This window comes from Aquarana catesbeiana, linkage group LG07 (genome assembly GCF_042186555.1).
Source record: "Aquarana catesbeiana isolate 2022-GZ linkage group LG07, ASM4218655v1, whole genome shotgun sequence".
Taxonomy (NCBI): Eukaryota; Metazoa; Chordata; class Amphibia; order Anura; family Ranidae; genus Aquarana; species Aquarana catesbeiana.
The window spans coordinates 275,104,185-275,127,576 of record NC_133330.1 but is presented as its reverse complement, the minus strand read 5'-3'; the positions used below and the strand labels follow the sequence as shown (position 1 = coordinate 275,127,576).

Here is a 23,392-nt window from a genome sequence, read left to right as displayed (position 1 = left end):
CTTCACTATGGAGAGTGGGGGAAAGGTCCGGTAAATATATCTACATTTACCAGCCCCTTCCTTTTCTGAAGCATAGTAAACTTTAGGGTGTTTTATTGGGGAGGGGGGGGGGGGTCAGGTTGGCTGCATTGAGCCCCGTGGTTTCTAACAGAAGCCCTGCCAACAGTTCTAATCCTTTGCAGCACTTGCCCCACCCTATTAGATTGTATTGTAACGGTACTTTCTCCCTTTATATTGTAAAGTGCTGCAAAAACTTGTTGGCACTATATAAATCTTGTATAATAATAATGTATTCTTTTGTTTCTGAGCATGCATGGTCTTGGTCACTTGATTTTTTTTTTTTTCCGAACAAATACTGTACTGATTAAACTAGTTTGTTTAGGTATCGTACGAGAAAATTTTTTGTGCTTGGATATTTTCACATGAACAGTCATGATCTGCTCTGGAGAGCTGTGTACCAACAATCAGATTATTGTACGATCGCTTTGAAAGCAATGTTTTTCATCCGATTTTTTAATTGGGTGTACTAGGCATTACAGTGCTGTGCTTTAAAACTATTAACGGTGCTGGGGGCTGTATAGCTGCATATTGCAACGTGACCATGATGACCAATGAGAATTGTTTCTTTGTTCCAAGACACTGTTCCAGAAGAAAGAGGCCTCAAAAAGATTCACAATATGGTGCAACATATTAACATGCATAGAAGTGTTTTTCTTTTTTATTACTGTACTAGTAACGTGCTGCAGCAAGGTGCATTTTGTTACAGCATGTCAGAACACATTGCATAAAAATTTTACTTTTTTCCAGCTCACACCCGCCCACCTTACTCGCGCATTGGGACTGCACTGCGCCAACGTTGCTGGTGTGAACATGCCCTTATATTCAGCGCTGCGTGCAGGGGCAGCAGTGAATTGCACACATTCTTTAAAAAGAGAAGTACAGTTTGACTGCACTTCTCCTGTGGATCACATGAGTGCAGTTCGTGCTGCACTGCTGTGACCTGTTTTCAGCAGACAGCGGGCTGAAGCCTGCTGTTGGCTGATGTCTCAGAGCTGGTCCAGGCTCAGAAAAGATCACGACCATATGGTTGGGATCCGCCCACATGCCTGGACCGACACCCGGCTCAGCCTCTTAGCAAGTTGCTTAGAGCCTAAGCCGGCCGCTCCCTCCACAGCACAGCACTCCAGTGGGCAGGGGGAAGAGCAGACAGCGGTGACTGACAGTCATCAGCTTTCTGCTCAGGGAGCTCTGGGAACCGAGCAATCAGCAGGGTTTGATCGCTCAGTTCTCAGCCCTAGAGCTGCCAGGGGACCAATGCTGCATCCACCTAAGTAAAGAATTTCCCATACTTCTCTTTTAATATTTTTTTAAATGAAAGGTCACATGAATATTTTTTTAAGTGTTTCATGCTTCTGTGCATTCCAGCTGCTGCAGGTAGCAGGTTACCACAACCATTTTATACGACTCAAAGTTGCTCATTATGAAGAACCTCATACAACTGGAAAAGGTTAAAGGACTAGTGTTGACATCTTTCTAGATGAGATTATACATGTAATCCGACAGCTGATTGGCTGTCAAAAGTAACCCATCCCCCTCCACCTTTTCATTCTTTGGTCATTTATAAGCAGGCCCTGCTGATTCTCCATCCCCCCTTTTCTACAGATGCTCTTCAATTCCTTTGTTTAAAATAGTTACTTGTTTCTAATTCCTCAACCTCCAGAAGAAGGAAAACACATTTGCACACAAATTAATTCTCCATCAAAACGAAGCGTTACACAATCGAAATACAAGTATCCTGCTCCTTGGCATTCAGACTGCAATGTCTTTGTACCGCCACAAACATACCCCACAGGGTGAACCTTGCTTCTATTGTGGAAGAACTGTATGCTGTGAACAAAGGCTAGCTTATATGTGCCCTGAATTGCCAAGCATTAAAAAAAAAATGCTTGCTCCCTATATATAAAAGTGTCGGGATGCTCAGGCGCCAGCAGGGTCTATGTTAAGACTATCACAGCACCAGGTCGTGGGAGCAGTGCACTGGAGCCCACAGGCTACAGGGAAAAAACAAACCGAAGCAAAAAAAAAAAAAAAAACTTGGAAAAATACAGATGTTATGACGTTTAATTCTCTTGAGAACCCCATTCGCTGCCCCCTCCACGCACTCGGAAATTGGAAAATTCATTTGCAAGAAGAGGACCGGGACACACGTGACAACAGCATCTTGGAACTTTCTGGCCAACTGTGTCCAACAGCATGCTCTTTGTTTGTTCGCTCTGTTGCCCTGGTCCCTGGAATGGGCCTGCATGTTAAATTGACAGAAAAAAAAAACCCTTTTGCTGGAGCTGGAAAGCTACAAGAAAAAAAAAAAAAAAAAAAGGGAAGAAGGAAAAAAAAAAAAAAAAAAAAAAAAAAAAAAAACACAATTTAGGCAACGGTATAGAAGATCCCCAACCACCAATGAGGAGAGAACATGGAAAGAATATCCAAGTGTATTCCCAAAGCTTCGGCCCCAACTGACAAAAAGGAAAAAATCCATTTCCTCAAGTCTCTGCCTCTCAAGCAACGTCCCAGAACCAACAGGAAACAAGGATGGATTCTCAAGACTGATCCACAACAGATACAAAGCTCCACTAAACACTCTCGGCCATTCTGCTGGACGGATATGCTGTCTGGCTGCACGGAGCGAGCAGGTGGCTCTTGTTAGCAGCAAAAGTTAAATTAGCCAATAAGTATGTGTACACTTTTTGATTAAAACCACTAGAACAACTCAAACTAAAATAAACATAAACCTTTATGTTCTTTGCCATCTTTGCGTAACAAATATGCATGAAATAGCAGTTTAGGCTTTTCTCACACAATGCAAGGCAACAAAGCATGGAACTTATTTATCTTCGTGTCTGGAGTGCTCTTGCCTATTTCACCCACGGTCTCCATTTCATACCCTGCGGTGCACTATTAGAATCTATTTCATAAAGTGAACAATCAGGTCGGTTTTCATTTTAAATAATGCACTAAGATAGCCAGGATGGTAATGATTGCTATCTGCCGGGCGGGGGGGTTGGTGGGCAGTCGCTTTAATTTTAGCAGTCAACTGGCTTGCATGCTGCTCTACCTTGTTCATTCAAAAAGTGGTCTGCTTAAAGCCCCCCCCCCCCCCCAAATGACCTTTAACTCTTTACATTTTTACCTTCACAGTGCCAGGGTCATGCTAGTGGTAGATGCCACCTAAGGAAGCCATTTTTGCCACATCCACCACCTCCAGTATTGGAGTGGTAGGACGCGGCAGACCCAGGCTACAGAGTGTCATTGGCTGCTATATTGCAGACAGCTGGGCTGCACAAACACAGGACTCCACATTATTATACAGGATTTATATAGCATCAACAGTTTGCCCAGCGCTTTACCAGGGAGAGAATACAGCAACAATACGATTCAATACAAGAGGGTTATATAGGAGGACCCAGCTCCTGCCAGCTTACAACCTAATAGGGAGGGGCTGGTGAAACAAAAAGGTAGTAACTGAGAGGGAAGTAGAAGATTCGATTGTTTGCTGAAAGCAGGATAGGCCTCCCTGAAGAGATGAGTTTTCAAGGATCGCCTAAAAATGGACAGAGTAGGAGATGACCAGACAGATTGGGGTAGCACGTTCCAGAGGATGGGATAGGCTCTGGAGAAGTCCTGGAGATGAGTATGGGAGGAGGAGACAAGGGAGCTAGAGAGCAGGAGGTCTTGGGAGGAGCGGAGAGGACGGTTTGGGTAAAATTTGGTGATGTAGCTCGAGGCAGAGTTGTAAATGGCTTTGTAGGTTATTGTTAGTGTTTTGAATTTTATTCATTTGGCAATGGGAAGCCAGTGGAGCAATTGGCAGAGAGGGGTGGCAGACACTGAACAGTTGGTAAGGTGGATGAGTATGGCAGCGGCATTCATGATAGACTGAAGAGGGGATAGCTTGCAGAGAGGTAGAACAATGAGGAAGGAGTTACAATAGTCAAGGCGAGAGAAAACAAGGGAGTGAATAAGTTGCTTAATGGTTTAAAAGATTAAGATGGGGCGTATTTTGGAGATGTTCCGAAGGTGATGTCTGCAAGATTTGGACAGTGATTGGATTTGGGGCTGAAAGGACAAGTCAGAGTCCAGGATTACACCTACCACCCTGGCATGAGGGGGAGGGCCTGATGGTTGTATTATTAATCTCAACATGCAACATGGTGCAGGAAACATGCACAGGTTTTCTGCACTGCATTCTGGGGTGAACGAGTACCGAAGGAGAGTATAGAGTGGTCAGAGATTGGGCCTAAATGGGCAACCTGAAAAAGCCTCTTGAAAGGATAAAACAAATGGTTTGAGGTCAATTCTAAGTTTAGTTTATAATTTTAAAGCTCTCTATTTTACAAACAAGCTATATCCTGAGTTTTTAATATTTATGTAAAGTCATCTAAATGGTAGATGCATTTCAGCCTTAATGCATTCCAGTGGCAAGAACAAATTAATATTCTGGCCAATCCATTACCGCTCAAACCCTTGACCCTTCTAAATGTGTGTGCAAAATGCGGTTTTAGGCGCGTTTGTTCAAGCATCTTTTCTCCTGCCAGGAATTCTGGCGTTCAGAGGAGAAAAGCAAATGCCCTATGTGCATGAGGCGTATGGTTCCCATATGAACAGAGCACGAAAGGAGAAGGGGGGAGTTCATCTGTCAATTGAGCTATAGCTTTTTAACTTGGTAAACAATAGCTGTTTTTTTTGGAGCTCCAGGCGCCCCTAAAAAAAATGTCAGCAGCTACAAATGCTGTAGCTGCTGACTTTTAATATAAGGACACTTACCTGTCCAGGATTCCAGTGATGTCCTCACCAGAGCCGATTCTTCAATTGGCTTCGGATGCAGGCATCTCAAGTAAGGGAAACAGGAAGTGAAGTCTTGTGGCTTTACAGCCGGTTTCCTACTGTGCATGCAAGAGCCACGCTGCGCCTTGTGAATGGTCCTGTAGTCTTCTAAACCTGTGATGTGTCCCAGAAGACTCCGGGGAGAAAGAGGGTGGCCGAATTTCAGGGTCAGATCGCCATTGCGATCTGAGCCGAAAGTCAAAGAAGGTACCTAACAAAACCAAGTACCCACTTCCCCCCAAAAATTGCCAATTTAAACAGTGGAGGGGGGGATGTAAACAAGCGGAGCTCCTCCTTTTGGGTGGAGCTCTGCTTTAAAGGTTAGCCTAGTAATTATGAGAAAAGAAGCTTGGAGCTCCAACTTCTGGCATTCAATTCTAAAAAAAAAATAAAAAAAAATAAATAAATAAAAATAAAAATGTAATACACATACACAAAAGTTCATAGATACATGCGTGAATTTTTTTATGTCATTTTAGTGCTAAATGCACCCTTTTAAAAAGCCATTCTAAATATAAGCAATTTTCCCTGTGGTCATCAAAATTCAGCAAAAATGTTTAGTTCCATCAAACTCAACGTTTCCGTTTTATGGGATGACTGTCAGAGTCACGGGCTAGCCTTCTAAATCTCCAAAGAACAAAAGCGAGGAATAACCATCTAAGTCAGTGGTCTCCAAACTGCAGCCCTTTGCTAGCCTTTATCTGGCCCTTGCTGCCCATATTCCTCTCAATGACACCAGTCAGAAGGCACCATTCCTTCCATTGACACCAATATTGGGGAACCAATTTGGGGGGGGGGGGGGGATGGGATTGCATTATGTATGGCTATGCATAATATGTAAACCACATTCCCCTTGCGTTAAGGCAAAATTTAAAAGCAAGCTATATTGATGGTAGAAATTAGGAAGCCAAGAGTAGGAGTGAGAGGGAAAAGGCAATCTGTAGTCTCTGAGTACGTTGGCGACATTCAATTTGCCAGTCTCATATTTTGGGAACCAAAAGGTGAGTGGCGAAACAGGTCATGGAATAAGTGCTGGTTTAGAAAAAGTGGTCCCAAGTCAGCTATGTACTTAGCATAACAACTTCTTGCTTGTCAGATTATATAATTAAGTGATTAAAAAAAAAAAATCTTGTATGATCTCTAGGAAGAAGGCAATCTTTTGGCACAAGAAACTTTATAAACACTATGAGCAATATTTCCACTTCTATTTTTGAATCTGAAGGAAATGACCTCATTATCAGACATACGCACATCAAGGAGGTCAGATCCATCTGTTTACACATATCCTAGAAGGACATTGTCCCTTTAAAAAGGTCACTAATAGCTTCCTCATTACCGTGAACTGACTGGCCAGGATGCTTAAATGTAAATCAAATCAACGTGTTTTTCCCCCAGACTACAAAGATTAATTGTGTCATCTGGATTATTACCAATGAGAACAACCTTCTCTTTATGGAAGGAACACGGGAGATTGAACATTGCCGTTCTAAACTCACGCTAACTTCACCCAATTGCAAAGCAGCAAGAAAAGGCAGTTACACAATACATACAATTGGCACTAATATGCTACCCATTATTATTATATATTATAGAGCCAACAGTTTACGCAAGGGCTTTACAACATAAAGGGAGACAGTACAATTACAATACAGAAGGAATAGGAGGGCCCTGCTCATGTAGCTTACGATCTAAAAAAGCCTCCATAAAAAAAAATCCTGATAAATCTTGTGATATTGGCTTTTGATAAAACGGTTTCATAAAGGGATCATTAACTATAGCACACCGGCAAACCCTTACCATTAGCAGTGCAATATGTGATAATAAATAAATAAAATTAAAAAAAAAAAAAAAAAAGTCCTCACCGATTTTTTTTCTAAATTGCTCGTGTACACAGACGACTAAGTGCATGTAGCAGTTTGTCCCATCTTTCTAGGTGATGTTATCCTGATATAGTGTGCCTCTCCCTTCACCGATGTATGAACACGCAAGTAGCAAGGAGACCAATATTTAATGAGCAGTGAGAGACGGCACTCGACCCAGGCACCAAGTGCTTCCCTGAGACAAGTGCCATCAACTAGGTATGCATAGAGTTAGGGTGTGGTGGCTAGACAGCTTGAAACCCTAAGTTCTACCTAAGCAGCGATAGCCTGAGATGGATCCACCACTTGGACATTCAGCTTCATTGGCTGCTTTTTTTGCAACTTTATAAAAATGTCACAAAATGTAACTTTTATTCATATTTATGCACCACGACACTTTGTGATGCAGTGTAGTGTGTTGCAACACGCTGCACAAAAAATGCAGCACATCCTCATTTTTTTTCAGTGCACACAATTGCAGTGGTAGGAACTGAACTCGTAGGACTCACGGTGAACCACCTGGTCTATGTGTTGGACTACACTGGGCAAGGCTGTCCAAACCAACCCAACGCAATGGAATAAACGGGTCCTTCACATATTTTTTAACATTCCCTGTACAACGTCTGTGGAACTTCATGATTATGGGATTGCAACATCCTTCTAAATCCATTCATAACCAGACGGACTTTATAATGCTGCCTTGTTTTCTGTAACACAATTCTCTTTATTTTCCCCAAATTCCAGAAGGTGTGGGCGGGGGATTATGCAATTTCATCATCATTACAGCTATACAACTCTGGGAAAACTGTGGATTCTGTGTCTTAAATCCTCAAGTCATACAACCGAGCAGCTCAGAATGTGTGGAAAGTGGCATTCATATGGTAAACAAGCCAAAAACAGGCATGTGTCACTCAACCAAACTATTTGGGATGATGTATTGGCGGCACACATGAAGACTTGGCCAACAAAAAGGATTAATGGTCCAGCCTATGCAATAAACAAGTCCCCATGTGAGAAGAATTTTTCCCAAGGGTATTTTACCAATTGTAGGCAACAAGACTCACCCAGATACTTAACACCCCCCCCCCACACACCTAAAAAAGTAGAAATCAACTGCATTGGCCCCTGTGACCCTTCAAGTGGCCTCTGTCTTGTGGAAAGCTGCCAAAGCCAACCCGTCACACTCAATAAATCAATTTGTTCATCTCTGAAAATCTGCATCCAGCTGCTCACCTCCATTCCTGAAGATCCAGGAAGAATCAAACTAACCTAGCAGGAAGTACTCCGGAGGAGCCACAAAACCTTTACCACCCATTTATGAAGAGAGCCCCGAAAAGGTTGGGCACCAGACGCAAACATTTAGCTCCTTCAACTTTCCCACAATTTCTGCCAAAGTATTTTCTTTTACCCTGCCTGCAAACAGAGGTTGTTTTACTAAAACTGGAGAGTGCAAAATCTGGTGTAGCTCTGCATCGAAACCAATCAGCTTCCAGGTTATATTGTCAAAGCTTAAAGTGGTTGTACACCCTGTACTACCACTTTTGCTTACCTGTAAGTGCTTGAATGATCGACTGAATCACCTAAAAAGCCATGCACCAATGACTACGGTGCATGCGTACGTTAGAAAGGGCACATCGTGCCGTTTCTAATAGGGGTCACGCAGTGACCGTTGCCTCCCGCACGCATGCACGGGAGTGACGTCACGCGACTCCGGCCAGTCACAGAGCCAGAGTTCGCGGCCCCGGAAAGAAGAGGGGTGAAGATGGACGCTCACTGCTAGTGGGGACAGCAGTGACATTGCAGGCTTCAGTTTCAGGTAAGTGACACATAATGGGCTACTATGCGATGCATAATAGCCCATTATGCTTTACCTTTACAGGGAAATGAAAAGGCAGTAAGTAAAACCCACCAGGGTCTACTTCCTCTTTAAAGCGTAACTCCACTTTTGTTGAGGAAAAAAAACAAACATTCTCTGGGTGATCCATGTACACTACAAGGATTATAAACACACTTTGTTGCAGATTCCTACCTCTTGTTATGCTGAAGAAATCCCTATTTGTGCCTTTGTGCTGAGTGGGTCTAATGGGAGTGGTTTCATAATTATCAATCAGCTGTGCCCCTGCAGAGCACTAATGAGGAAAGCTGCTGGGCCTGCATCCCTTAAGACCCCTTTCACATTGGAGGCGGTTTTCAGACGTTTTAGCACTAGAAATAGTGCCTGAAAAGCGCCTGAAAACCACCTCGTATTCATTTCAGTGTGTCTTTTCATACTAGGGCGGTGCGCTTGCAAGAATTTTAGGAAAAGTCCTGCAAGCAGCATCATTGGGGCGGTTTGGAAGCGGTGTATTTAGCACTCCCAAAACACCCTGCCCATGGAAATGAATGGGAAGTGCCACAACACAGGTGCTTTTAACACCTTCTTTGGGGTAAAAAGCACCCCGCTAGTGGCACAAAAGCGCCAGACGTTAGCGCTGAAGCGCCACTAAAACGAGAGGCGCTTTACCGCTAACGGCTGGCGCTTTCAGTGTGAAAGCAGCCTTAGACGTGTTCCTATTGGAAGTATCTCACCAAAAAAGAAGTTTTTGTTGCAGGGGATGCCTGAAATCTGACTTGTATCTTATGCAGACTTCTGGGAAAATTGGTGAACCAATCACACAAGCAGGAAATGTTGTTTCTGGGGAGTGGTCAGTACACATTCTGCGTACAGAACACCTCCAGGTTGCCATATTGCATTACATTTTCACAAAATTACAGAGCTGCAGATTGAAAAAGGAAGGCAATTGTTAAGAACATTCAATTACAGTGACATGTTTCCCCATTATATTCGCTATACTAGTTTGTCTTTATTTGCTTTTTTTTCCCCCACGAAAGTGGCGTTACCCTTTAAAGTATAACTAAAAGAAATTTTTTTTTTTTAGCTTTCTATATAGTGCAGAGGGATTTGAACGCTTGTCAGTTTTTATTGCAGACTGTGCCCCCATTAGGGAGATTTACCCTCTCTATGGGCTCATGCACACTGCAGTTCAAAGAAGCAGCTCCAACAGACTTTTGAGCTTTTTTGTTCCCATTTTTTTCTGCCTGTAAACTCGCCTCCATGTTAGCCAATGTGTCCATGCACACTAGGGCTTTTTCAGGAGTTTACAGGCATATGCTCTTACAGGCAGAACCCCCACCCCCCACCACCAAACTCATATTTTTGAGATGCGCTTTTGAGCAGAAAAGACGCCCAATTTGTCAAAAAACTTAAGAAAAAAAAAAAAATATAAGAAAAACAAGCTGAGGGGAGGCTTTGTGGGAAAAAAAAAAAAAAAAAAAAAAAAAAGCTCAAAAGAGGCTAAACATGAAAAAGAGCCCAAGTACAAGCTGAAATAAAAGCTCAAATGCCTGAAAAAGCAGCTTTTTTTGAGCTGCAGTGTGCATGAGCCCTATTTGTCCTGTTTACTATTAAAAGTGAGAGTAAAAGAAAATCACAAATTTTGGGTTGTCACCAGAAAAGTAATAGAGGGGAAATCTTCCAATGGGGACCCCAAGCAAATCCTCTAATTTGCAGGGATTTCCTCTCACTTTCTGTTTGGCTATAGGACAGGAAGTGAAGGGAAATCTCCCCAATGGAAGACAGATGGCAAAAAAAAAAAAAATATCTGACAGGTGTTATAACCCTCCCTTGCACTATCCAAAATAAGGAAAAAAAAAAAAAAAAAAGTTTTGCCTCGAGTTATACTTAAGTTGAACAAGCTGAAGTTAGAAGCTGATTGGCTACCATGCAGAGCCGCACGCTCCAATTTAGTAAATCAACCCTCATAGTGTCCCTCCTCCTCCTCATCTCTAAGGCCCCTTTCACACCAGCGGACAGATCGGGTCGGTCTATCAGTTTTTCAGGCGGACCCCATCGGACCACCCACTGTTCAGTACGGGGCAGCAGATGTCAGCGGACATGTGTTTGCTATCACCTGTCTGCATCTGATTCGGTCCACCAATAACAGACGAATGGGGATAATTCCGCCTGGCGGATTGGATGGAAGCAGACAGGTGGTCCCTTTCCATCCAACTGCCCCATAGAGAACAGTGGGCTGCATAGTGCAGCGGACATGGACCTGTCATCCGCCTGCTCATCAGCGATCAGCTGAGCGATCCCTCACTAAGCAGGGCGATATGCTTTGACGGATTGAGCTTTGCCTGAAAGGGGGCCTTACACTTTAAATTTGGTCCTTCACCCTCCATAACCACCTTCCATTATTTGACTTTCTACAGACATTTAAAAAACTTTTTGGGGGGAATTCCTGGGTTTATCACATCACACATCCCAGCGCATGTGCTGTGGCATGTCATGTCATGTCATTAGGCTGTCTCTTCCTGCCTCTTGCAGACGGTCCCCTGATGTGTCATTAGTGGGCTAGCTGCAAGAACCCAGAAGAGACATCAGATGAGAAGAAGGTAGTGCAGTAGCAGAGCAGTGGATCACTATAAAATAGTGCTGGATTTGTTGGGTGTGTTCACACTCATGCAATGCAATTCAGCCAATCGCACGGTGTTTTGCACATGGTTTTTGGGGTGTCGTTAGCTTAACAATTACACCCGCAGCGGAAGTGCGATTGTGATGCGGGAAACATACAGAAATAGTGTAAACCTAGGCTCAATGTCTACAGGAAAAAAAATGGGAGGCACTGCCAATGGAAGATATCAAACTAAGAGCAGTGTTCATTTTGGCAGCAAATTTCAATTTAGTTTTAGTCTTATGCCCCATACACACGGTCGGATTTTCCGATGGAAAATGTGTGATAGGACCTTGTTGTCGGAAATTCCGACCGTGTGTAGGCTCCATCACACATTTTCCATCGGATTTTCCGACACAAAGTTTGAGAGCAGGATATAAAATTTTCCGACAACAAAATCCGTTGTCGGAAATTCCGATCGTGTGTACACAAATCCGACGCACAAAGTGCCACGCATGCTCAGAATAAATAAAGAGATGAAAGCTATTGGCCACTGCCCCGTTTATAGTCCCGACGTACGTGTTTTACGTCACCGCGTTCAGAACGATCCGATTTTCCGACAACTTTGTGTGACCGTGTGTATGCAAGACAAGTTTGAGCCAACATTCATCGGAAAAAATCCTAGGATTTTGTTGTCGGAACGACCGAACAAAGTCCGACCGTGTGTACGGGGCATTAGTCTTGGGACTAAAATGGCATTTTAGTTTGAGGCCCATTGTTTTAGTCGTATTTAGTTGACTAAATCTCCAGTACATTTTAGTCATCTAAAATCGAATGGGCGTAATTAAATTGTAATGCATTAGTTAAACATTTCTCTACAATTTCCAAACTCATTATGAGGGATACATCTAATATGTTATTATTTATGGCATTGAAGTATGAACATGCACTACAGACCAGTTTTAATTCTGAAGTCAAATTTCAATTTAGTTTTATAGGGCGTACACACGGTCGGACTTTGTTCGGACATTCCGACAACAAAATCCTAGGATTTTTTCCGACGGATGTTGGCTCAAACTTGTCTTGCATACACACGGTCACACAAAGTTGTCGGAAAATCCGATCGTTCTGAACGCGGTGACGTAAAACACGTACGTCAGGACTATAAACGGGGCAGTGGCCAATAGCTTTCATCTCTTTATTTATTCTGAGCATGCGTGGCACTTTGTCCATCGGATTTGTGTACACACGATCGGAATTTCCGACAACGGATTTTGTTGTCGGAAAATTTTATCTCCTGCTCTCCAACTTTGTGTGTCGGAAAATCCGATGGAAAATGTCCGATGGAGCCCACACACGGTCGGAATTACCGACAACACGCTCCGATCGGACATTTTCCATCGGAAAATCCGACCGTGTGTACAGGGCATTAGTCTTAGTCTTTTGACTAAAATGGCATGTTAGTTTTAGTTGTATTTTAGTCATCTCAATGGTTTTAGTTTTAGTCGTATTTTAGTCATCTCAATTGTTTTAGTTGTATTTTAGTCGACTAAAATAGTATTTATTTAGTCGACTAAAATGTTTTAGTCAACGAAATTAATACTGACTAAGAGCAACACAAGCATTTCTAAAATATCATTTTAGTCTTTTAGAAGATCACATGGTACACATGGTTCTATGGAACGTAAAAATCCGATATCCTACTGAGTGATAGACGTCACTGTAGAAAGGGCCACGTCTGAGACATGTTAAATCCTTTCATTGGAGCCAATCTAGAAGGAAATCTGTTTTTAATCCCTAGAATCTGTTATTAACTACATGTCCTTTTTGTAGCTTCTAGAAAAATCTATTTCCACCATATGAGGAGTAAGTAAACCCCCCCCAGCAGTCCTTCCCACAGTGACTCACACAGCGGATGGGCTGCTTGGAGAGGGGGCACGACACATCAACTTGGGTATTACCTGAAGCATTTAGTGCAGAAGTTTAAAAATGTAATTGGCTTTAATTAGGTTAAAGTAAAAAAACGTTTCTGGTTTTTGAATGGTATGCTCATATCGTATTTTGCTGAAAATTTAAAATAATAGGAAAAAAAAAAAAGTTAATTATTATTATGGTTAAAGTAACATCACTGGGTTTCTGTGCTTCTCTATGCAATGCAGACAGATCATGGCTAGTGGGAAAGGCAAGTAGGGTGCTGTGCCTTGCAGGAAGCTTCATAGCACCCAGCCTGGACAACAGCGACTTCGGGAAATATAGCCAAACTTTAAACTTCCCAGATCAAGTTCTACTGCGTTAAAGTCTACACATGTTCAGACATGTTCACAAGATCTAACCTGCCCTTGCACGCACAGAATTCTATTTCCCGCATTCACACTTATGCGATTTGTCATAGACAAGTCATACCCCATGTTTTCCAATGATAACCATTCATATATGTGTGACTTAAAGTCGTAGCAACTTCAAAGTAGTCTATGCACTACTTAAGTCCGACTTTCATGCAACTTGAGGGCCATAGACTTCAATGTTAACCCTCAAAAGCTGCATGAAAGTTGTACCTGAATATTTTACATGCAACATTGGGTCCGACTTTGCAGAGGGACAAGTCACATCCAAGTTGAATCCATCCAAAGTTGCACAATTTTGGAGTTGTACCAGTGTGAATGAAGCCTTAAAAGGGAATGTAAAGGCAGAAGGTTTTTTTATCTTAATGCGTTCTACGCATTAAAGTGATTGTATACCCGCACTGAAAATGTATTTATTTTTTAAACAAAAAAAAAAAAACAAAAAAACAAAAAAAAAAACCGTAAGGCAAAGGCATAATGAGCTAGTATGCGCTGTGAGTGGCCGGAGCCGCATGCACGTCAATACCGCGCATGCACGCGGGAGTCTTCTTCCTGGCAAGGTCCGGCAGCGGACCTTCACAGCGCATTCGCCGCTGATGTCAGCAGCTGCATGCAAAGTGAATACCTATTAAACCGTACAGGTTTAGGAGATATTCATTTTACCTACAGGTAAGCCTCATTATAGGCTTACCTGTAGGTAAAAATAACAAAAAAAAAAAAAAAAAAAGCGCATACAACCGCTTTAAGATAAAATGTGTGCAGCAGCCCCCCTAATACTTGAGGCCATCTTTATCCAACGATGTTGCAGGAATGTCTAAGCTGCCTGTGACTCCCTCCTTGGCAAAGACAGCAACGTGGGACGATTGGCTCCTGCTGCTGTCAATCAAAAACATTCAGCCAATCAGGAGAGAGAGGGGTCAGGGGTGGGTTTCAGCTTCATGTCTGAATAGACACAGGGAGCTGTGACTCGGCTCGGGTGTCCCCATAGCAAGCCGCTTGCTGTGGGGGCACTGAACAGGAGGGAGGGGCCAGGAGTGCCGGCCAGGGACCCAAGAAGAGGAGGATCGGGGCTGCTCTGTGCAATATCACTACACAGAGCAGGTAAGTATGACATGTTTGTTATTTTTTTTAAACAAGACTTTACAATCACTTTAATGCAGCTAAATTGATTGCACCTAAACGCAGGTAGACAGACACAGTGTGAAACACACTATTTTTATTCATTACCTAAATTTACAGTATATACGTATAGAAAAGTCCTATAAACGCATGTATGTCAGTGTCCCTGTAAATGAAACTTAGCAAACACTTCCAGGGAAATCAATCAATAATATCCAGTCCCTTGTACCGCCGTTCATCCTCCATCAGAAGGTCACTTAAAGTTCATTCATCCCATGAAAATCTAACAGGAAAGGTAGAGTCCGCCATACACTGACGGAGACAAAATATGTGCTTATTTTAGGGGAAAGCGTCTAAACAAGCGCGGTCTAATCAGACTAAACATGGCTGGGACTTTATACCAATAAAGCAGTGACATGGACTATTCCCAGCTAAAGGTTAGACTCTTTTTTTTTTTAAACTACAAATGTAATGGATAATATTAGAAGGAATTACACTAATCTAAACAAGTACAGTATATGTCAATTTTATTTACGGAGAGGGGAAAATCACAACCTAAAAATCCCAGCGCCCAAAAATAGCAGATCCAGAATTAGAGCAGACTGGCCGGCTATAAATATCTCCAGAGGAGTGCGAGGAATGAAGCTGAATAGTCGCACACCTCCCTCATACCTCCCTCTATTCACCTTCCATGGCAGGTCGGGTTAGTACAGGACACGTGGTATGTCTCACATAGCCTGAGGCGATGTTTTCTGCACCCGCCATTCAACACAGAGAAAATAAAAAGGCCCTTCATAGTGTAATATGCAAAAGGTACAATTAAATCTAATTAGAGAGTGATGTCCCTGCAGGGACGCCTGATGGGAGGACTAATCAAAGCTGCATTGAGCTGAGGCACTGCCCAGGTCACACAGGGACTAGACGAACGATTTCAAAGATTACAACTCAAGGAAAAAACTTCTCTTTTAGGGCTCATGGACTGCCGCGATCTACGATTGGCCCACTTTTCACAATTGTTTGACAGGCAGTGAGAAGGCCTACGCAACACCTGTTTTACACCCCTAAATGCTACACAACTGTATGCGTTGTATGTGGTGGTCGCAGTGCAGCCACTTTCACTTAAACAGGTCATGCTCGGTGGTCGGTAGTGCCCGCCAAATGTGACAGGAGGTTCAATTCTAGTCACAGCCATTGAGTTTGAACCTTAAGGAGGCAGCAGTTGGGGTTGATGGTAAAAATGGGACTCAACTGCGTGTTCCCCCCCCCCCCCCCCAACTGCCAGTTTAAACAAGTCATTTGACTTGGGTCAAGTGGTTAAGGAATTTGGGCCTAGGGTTATCACCTCATCCCTTTAAAACTAAACACATATTATTTACACAGGTTCTGATTAAGGTGGTAATTAAGGTCACTCAATGCCTTTTCTGTATTAAATTAGCCCCAGAACCTGTATAATGAATGTGTTCAGTTTTATAGGTATGAGGTGGCAGCCCTATTTGGGCCCTGTTCACACGGGGGATCCAATCAGGTCCCCTGGACAGTTCTTCAGGCAGACCTAATCAGATGATCAATGCATTCTTTTGGATAAACAGACTTGTGTTCATTTACCCCCCATCTACATCCAAATCCGATCCTGTCTCCGCTAAATAAAAGGGGGGGGGGGGGTGTTGGTCCTTCCTCTAGCAGGTAGTTGGGTGTAAAAAAAAAAAAAAAATCTATCTATATCTCGATATAGATATAGTTGTCGGCATTTGCCAATAGAAAAGAAAAAAAGGTGCTGATAACATCCACCAAAAACGAGCGTGATTTTACCAGGATTTTACCGCACTTACGGTGTGTTTTCATAGGTCAAGTAAATCAAAAAACGCAACACAGGTGCGTTTTTTTTTATGAGTTATTGTGGCGCTTTCAATGGGGAGGTGCGTTTTTTGTTTTTTTTTTTTCTTCAAAGCGGAGCTCTACTCAAGCCCCCCCCAAATGCCACATTTGGCACCTCGTGGTGGGGAGCGGGTACCTGTTTTTGACAGGTACACACTCCCACTTCCTACTGAAGTTCGGCCCTCACCACAGCCGGCTCTTTGAGAAAGCGCAGCGGGATTCACGCATGCGCAGCAGGAAACTGGCTGTGAAGCGGCAAGGCTGTGTGCGATCCATATGCGTTTCGCACACAGCATTCAAATTGCACTGCCCTTGCGATCTGCAGCAGGTATCAGCGCAATCTTAACACCACCTGAAAAGCAGGTTGCAAATGCAGTACGTTTGTCTGCACCAGATCACATAGTACAAAACGACCATGTGATCCGCTTGCAGTGTGGTTCCAAAATTGATGCATGTGCGACTTTGGTGCAATTTGAGCCCATTCAAAATAAAATAGGCAAAAATCACAATGCACTGAATCGCATGTGAATTGAACAGGAATGCGGTGCGATTCACATGTGGTTCATAGTGTGAACCGAGGCCCAAGGTGAGAAGACCTGGCAAAAACACCGGATGGCACTCACAAGGAACACACAGAGAATGCAGCAACAGTCGCAAGTAGCTGATGGTGGGCCCGTGTCCTGCGACAGCGACTTGAAGTACCAAACGCAAAAAGACAGACAGGAGGGTCCTGGAGGCAGAATATGCACAATAACGTTTTGTGTCCCAACCACACAACAGTCATTCTGTGTCCCCGGGCCCCAGGCTATGAAAGAACAGCTCATAAACTTCCCCGAGTGCAATTAACAGGCTTACAGAGCAAAGGATTCTCACTGGGAAGTAAAGCCGGCAGAATGTGACACCTGAGGCACAATAAACAAGGTTCCAGTGACATTACACTGAACAGCATTTTACAAGAGAAGGTCAAACAACTGATTCATAAAATACACAAGGAGCAGTGCCAGGGCCGACGCTGAAGTCGGGGGGGAGTGAGCGCCTCACCCCGATAGCATCAAGTGGGGTGTCCAACATTACTATATCAAAATAAAAAATAAGCCTTGGGGTCAGCAACTCACAACCTAATTAAAAAATTGCATTAGAATGCCGCTTTCAGGGACGACTTTTTTTTTTTTTTTTTCTTTTTTAAGCCTCTAAATGCCACTTTCAAGGGTGACAGGCATTTGATTTTTTGCACCTCTGAATGCAGCTGCGTGCCCGCCAACATGCCCCTTACATTCAGGAGCGTAAAAAAATGCCCAGAGAAGCGCATGTACACTTTTTGCACATAAGGCTGCATTCACATCTGATCGCAGGCGAAATCACTGTGATTTCACCCATGATTTCATATTTCTGCAAAACGCGGGACACGTTAGTGATGTCATTACTTCGTAATGGCACCCCAACTGCAGGGCGACAAGCATTGCGAGTGCAACGCAATTGGGGTGCCATTAAGTAGTAATGGCATCACAAACGCATCCCCTGTTTCAAAATCACGGCGATTCCGTCTGCGATCCGGTGTGAATGCAGTCTAAATGTGCATAAACACGTGTCAGTTCTAGCAGTTCGAAGAACTAAATATTTTAGCCAACAGAACGAGTTTACCTTTATACACCTCTAAATACACTGTGCACATAAATGTACGGAACTGCGCACCAAAATGAGCATTTTTCAATCTGGATTTTTTTCCTGCTCCTGGCAGAAAGATATATAGGAGTATTTGAATACACATGTACGCATGAGGCCTTTTAAGGTTCATTCCCACCATGTCCATTCAGTTACATTGATCTGCATAGATGAACGCAGGGGCACATAGAAAACAAGGGCTTCAATGGAAAGTGCTTATTGATCATCCCTCCCGCCACACCTCTTGATTCCCATTTTGGATATAGTAATAGTGTGAACCGAGGCCCAATGTGCACTACAACAAAGAAAACCACTTTGCATGAAAACTACCATTGTAGCATGTATGTAGCCCTTCACATCTTCCTGGTATCACTCTGTACAGCATCCAGCCATAGAGTTTGACTGGCTGTGTGCGGTGGGGCAGGACGCTGTCCCTCCCGGACGCACAGCTCCTAGATTGCCCCTTGTGTCTACGGCTATTCCCCCCCCGTTCTGTTACAGCGACTTTCTATGGAATTACTAACTTACATTTTTTATGTAATTTTTCGCTCTGCGATTCAAGTTTCGGGAGCACTTTGTGAAGGCAGCAAAATCGCTAGTGACAGTCGCTCCTAATGCATCTATGGAATGTTGCTCAATTCGCTGAGGGAAAGCGATTTGTAGCTGAACACAACCCAATGCTGTATCACGATCGCCAGCGACTCTAGAGATTAAATCTCTGGCTGCAGATCTCCGACATTAGTGATCTGTAGCAGAGAATATTGGAAATCATCCTCAGCCCAATGACACACACGGGTGACTTTACGGCTTGACAACTTGTTGAAATCTCCAGGATGGCTCAGAGTCTGCCCGTCTGTCCTGATGGGATTGCTCCATGTGTAGCCGACACAGAGAGATGTCACTCCCAACACCAGAGACCGAGATTCAGCGACATCTTCCATAGGGACACACAAGCGGCATTTTTCATAATCCTGCCGCTGACAATCAGTCTCTAGCAGCAGAGCGGCCCCCCGTGTGTCATCCGCCCAACAATCTCCCTCAGATCTACCATCAGTTATGTAACACAAAGATCTGCACAATTAGATACAAATTGGATTGTTTGTTTAGAGGGGTCCTCATATTACAACATTTTAGTAGCTCTAAGGACTCGTTCACACCACATTCCCCACATTGTGTGTGCAGTTCTGAATGGACGATAACAAATACCTTCCATTGTATATGGTACATTAGTATTGATCTGGTGATGGGTGCTATGGAGGAGATGGGGTGTTGTATAGGACTGATCAGGCATGGAGGAGATAGGGTGGGGTACAGTGTGAGGGTGATGGATCTCAATCAGGAGATGGGGTCCCTGTCCCTATGGGGGTGTATGTGGAGAGATGTATAGGGGTGGACGGGTAGGTGGGGTATAGGGTAACTCACAGGAGGTGCAGGGTGAGGTGAATGGAGTGAGTACAGGATCCTGATCTAGTGATGGGGTGCCGGTCCCTACGGGGGGTGATCAGGTATGGGTATTGGACCCTGGTGTATGGAAGGTGTAGGGGGGTAGGTAGGGTCACTTACCTAGGTGCAGGGTGAGATTGATGGAGTGCGGGGACTGGATCCCGCTGTAGGTAGGTGAGGTAGGTAGGGTCATTTACCTAGGTGTAGGGTGAGATTGATGGAGTGCGGGGACTGGATCCCGGTGTAGGTAGGTGAGGTAGGTAGGGTCATTTACCTAGGTGTAGGGTGAGATTGATGGAGTGCGGGGACTGGATCCCGCTGTAGGTAGGTGAGGTAGGTAGGGTCATTTACCTAGGTGTAGGGTGAGGTTGATGGAGTGCGGGGACTGGATCCCGGTGTAGGTAGGTGAGGTAGGTAGGGTCATTTACCTAGGTGTAGGGTGAGATTGATGGAGTGCGGGGACTGGATCCCGCTGTAGGTAGGTGAGGTAGGTAGGGTCACTTACCTAGGTGTAGGGTGAGATTGATGGAGTGCGGGGACTGGATCCCGGTGTAGGTAGGTGAGGTAGGGTCACTTACCGTGGTGCAGGGTGAGGTTAATGGAGTGCAGGTACTGGACCCCAGTGTAGGGTGTAGGTAGGTGAAGTAGGTAGGGTCACTTACCTAGGTGTAGGGTGAGGTTGATGGAGTGCGGGTATTGGACCCCGGTGTAGGTAGGTGAAGTAGGTAGGGTCACTTACCTAGGTGTAGGGTGAGGTTGATGGAGTGCAGGTATTGGACCCCGGTGTAGGTAGGTGAGGTAGGTAGGGTCACTTACCTAGGTGTAGGGTGAGGTTGATGGAGTGCGGGTACTGGATCCCGGTGTAGGTAGGTGAGGTAGGTAGGGTCACTTACCTAGGTGTAGGGTGAGATTGATGGAGTGCGGGGACTGGATCCCGGTGTAGGTAGGTGAGGTAGGGTCACTTACCGTGGTGCAGGGTGAGGTTGATGGAGTGCAGGTACTGGACCCCGGTGTAGGTAGGTAGGTGAGGTAGGTAGGGTCACTTACCTAGGTGTAGGGTGAGGTTGATGGAGTGCGGGTATTGGATCCCGGTGTATGGAAGGTGTAGGGTGTAGGTAGGGTCACTTACCTAGGTGTAGGGAGAGTTTGATGGAGTGTGGGTACTGGATCCTGGTGTATGTAGGGTGTAGGTAGGTGAGGTAGGTAGGGTCACTTACCTAGGTGTAGGGTGAGTTTGATGGAGTGCGGGTACTGGATCCCGGTGTATGGAAGGTGTAGGGTATAGGGAGGTGAGGTAGGTAGGGTCACTTACCTAGGTGCAGGGTGAGATTGATGGAGTGCGGGTATTGGACCCCGGTGTAGGTAGGTAGGGTCACTTACCTAGGTGTAGGGTGAGATTGATGGAGTGCGGGTATTGGATCCCGGTGTATGGAAGGTGTAGGTAGGTGAGGTAGGTAGGGTCACTTACCTAGGTGTAGGGTGAGATTGATGGAGTGCGGGTATTGGATCCCGGTGTATGGAAGGTGTAGGTAGGTAGGGTCACTTACCTAGGTGTAGGGTGAGATTGATGGAGTGCGGGTATTGGATCCCGGTGTATGGAAGGTGTAGGTAGGTAGGGTCACTTACCTAGGTGCAGGGTGAGATTGATGGAGTGAGGGTATTGGACCCCGGTGTATGGAAGGTGTAGGGTGTATGGAAGGTGTAGGTAGGTAGGGTCACTTACCTAGGTGCAGGGTGAGATTGATGGAGTGCGGGTATTGGATCCCGGTGTATGGAAGGTGTAGGTAGGTGAGGTAGGTAGGGTCACTTACCTAGGTGCAGGGTGAGATTGATGGAGTGCGGGTATTGGATCCCGGCCAGCATGGTCTGGCTCTGCCACCACGTCATATCGGCCTGGTTGTTGTAGTCGGTGAGGAGGTCGGCGCCGTGTCGGAGGTGGGGCTGTCCGCTGTCACACAGGTGGCAGGACTTGGTGACCCCGGTGACTCCGGTCTGCACACAGTACTCCTCCGGGGGAGATCCGCACGTATTGGTGGACACCACGGTCGCATTGAACGCCGCATTGACGAACTCGGGCATACATCGCTGCGGCCGGCCGTTCTCCGAGCACTCGTCCATGGCCGCCCGGACACCCTCCAGCAGGAGTAGTAGGGACAGGGCGATCAGTACGGGAGGCCGCATCCTCCGCTCCATAGGCTCTCCGGGGGGGATCGCTGGCTGATGTGCGGGCTGCTGTCCTCCGGGGAGCCGGCTCTCATAGGGCTGCAGAGGAGAGTTGGTGAAGTTGGAGGTCCGGCAGAGAAGTGTGTACCGGAGGGCTCCGCCTGGACTCTGTACACGGGGAGGGATGGAGGAGACTTCGGGGGTCCCGGGACACTGAGCTCCGCTCTATGGGGCAGGAGAGAGGGGCCGGCCGAGGACACGGGGTGGGGAATGGATGAGCGCAGTGCAGTGTGGGAGGACGGGGAGCCCCGGAACCGACACACTTCGGAACTTTCCGGCAAACTTCGCTGGGACAGGAGAGCCGCCTGCACACGGGTGTCACCTCCCCAAATGTCCCCTCTATGGGGGGAGAGGGAGGGGCCGGTACAACTCCACACACTCCCCAAATCCTCCCTGTACACAATAAAAAATGTGCCAGCAATGTGCCTCCCACACCAATGGGAGCGTGACAGTTCTAAAATATAGTTTAAAGCCCATAGCAACAGGCAGTCTTTAAATATTGCAATGTAATTGGGTCAGGAGGTCACATGGTCACAACTGCCAGGGCACAGAGTTCATAGAAGTTATTTAAAGTTAAAAAATCTGAGCAACAGTTTTCAGAGCTCAGAAGGAGAAGAAGAAGCTTCCCACCCTCCGTCCCTTGCCACATAGTTATAACTGGAGCTGTAATGGCTGAGTTATCATAGATGGCTGACTTAAGATATGTGTAAATTATATAATAGTTTTTGGTTTGGTGTGAAAATATTTGGTGATAAGTAGGGATGAGCCGAACACCCCCCCAATTCGGTTCACACCAGAACCTGCGAGCGGACCGAAAGTTCACGCGAACCTTAGAACCCGATTGAAGTCTATGGGACTCGAACGTTTGAAATCAAAAGTGCTAATTTTAAAAGCTAATATGCAAGTTATTGTCATAAAAAGTGTTCGGGGACCTGGGTCCTGCCCCAGGGGACATGTATCAATGCAAAAAAAAGTTTTAAAAACGGCCGTTTTTTCGGGAGCAGTGATTTTAATGATGCTTAAAGTGAATAAAAAAGTGAAATATTCCTTTAAATATCGCACCTGGGGGGTGTCTATAGTATGCCTGTAAAGTGGTGCGTGTTTCCCGTGTTTAGAACAGTCCCTGCACAAAATATCATTTTTAAAGGAATAAAAGTCATTTAAAACTGCTTGCGGATTTAATGTAATGTCGGGTCCTGGCAATATGGATGAAAATCAGTGAGACAAACGGCATGGGTACCCCCCAGTTCATTACCAGGCCCTTTGGGTCTTGTATGGATATTAAGGGGTACCCCGCACACAAATTAAAAAGGAAAGGCGTGGGGCCCCCAGGCCTTATATACTCTGAACAGCAGTATACAGGCGGTGCAAACAAGACAGGGACTGTAGGTTTGTTGTTAAAGTGGTGTTCCGGCCGAAATTATACTTTTTAAATAAAAATACCCCTATAATACACAAGCTTAATGTATTCTAGTAAAGTTAGTCTGTAAACTAAGGTCTGTTTTGTTAGTTTATAGTAGTAGTTTGTTATTTTATAAACTTACAGCAGGCCGTG

At 44.9% G+C, this 23,392-nt stretch overlaps 1 protein-coding gene across 1 annotated transcript in view; it reads right to left on the bottom strand.

Moving 5' to 3' along the window:
- LAMC1 (laminin subunit gamma 1) overlaps window positions 1-22,147 on the bottom strand; it is a gene marked incomplete in the record, with an annotated part of 179,453 nt that extends 157,306 nt beyond the window's left edge. The window contains 1 exon segment of the mRNA XM_073593363.1: window positions 21,426-22,147. Coding sequence (XP_073449464.1) covers window positions 21,426-21,807 — 382 coding nt within the window.
- Between the last annotated feature and the right edge of the window lie 1,245 nt (window positions 22,148-23,392).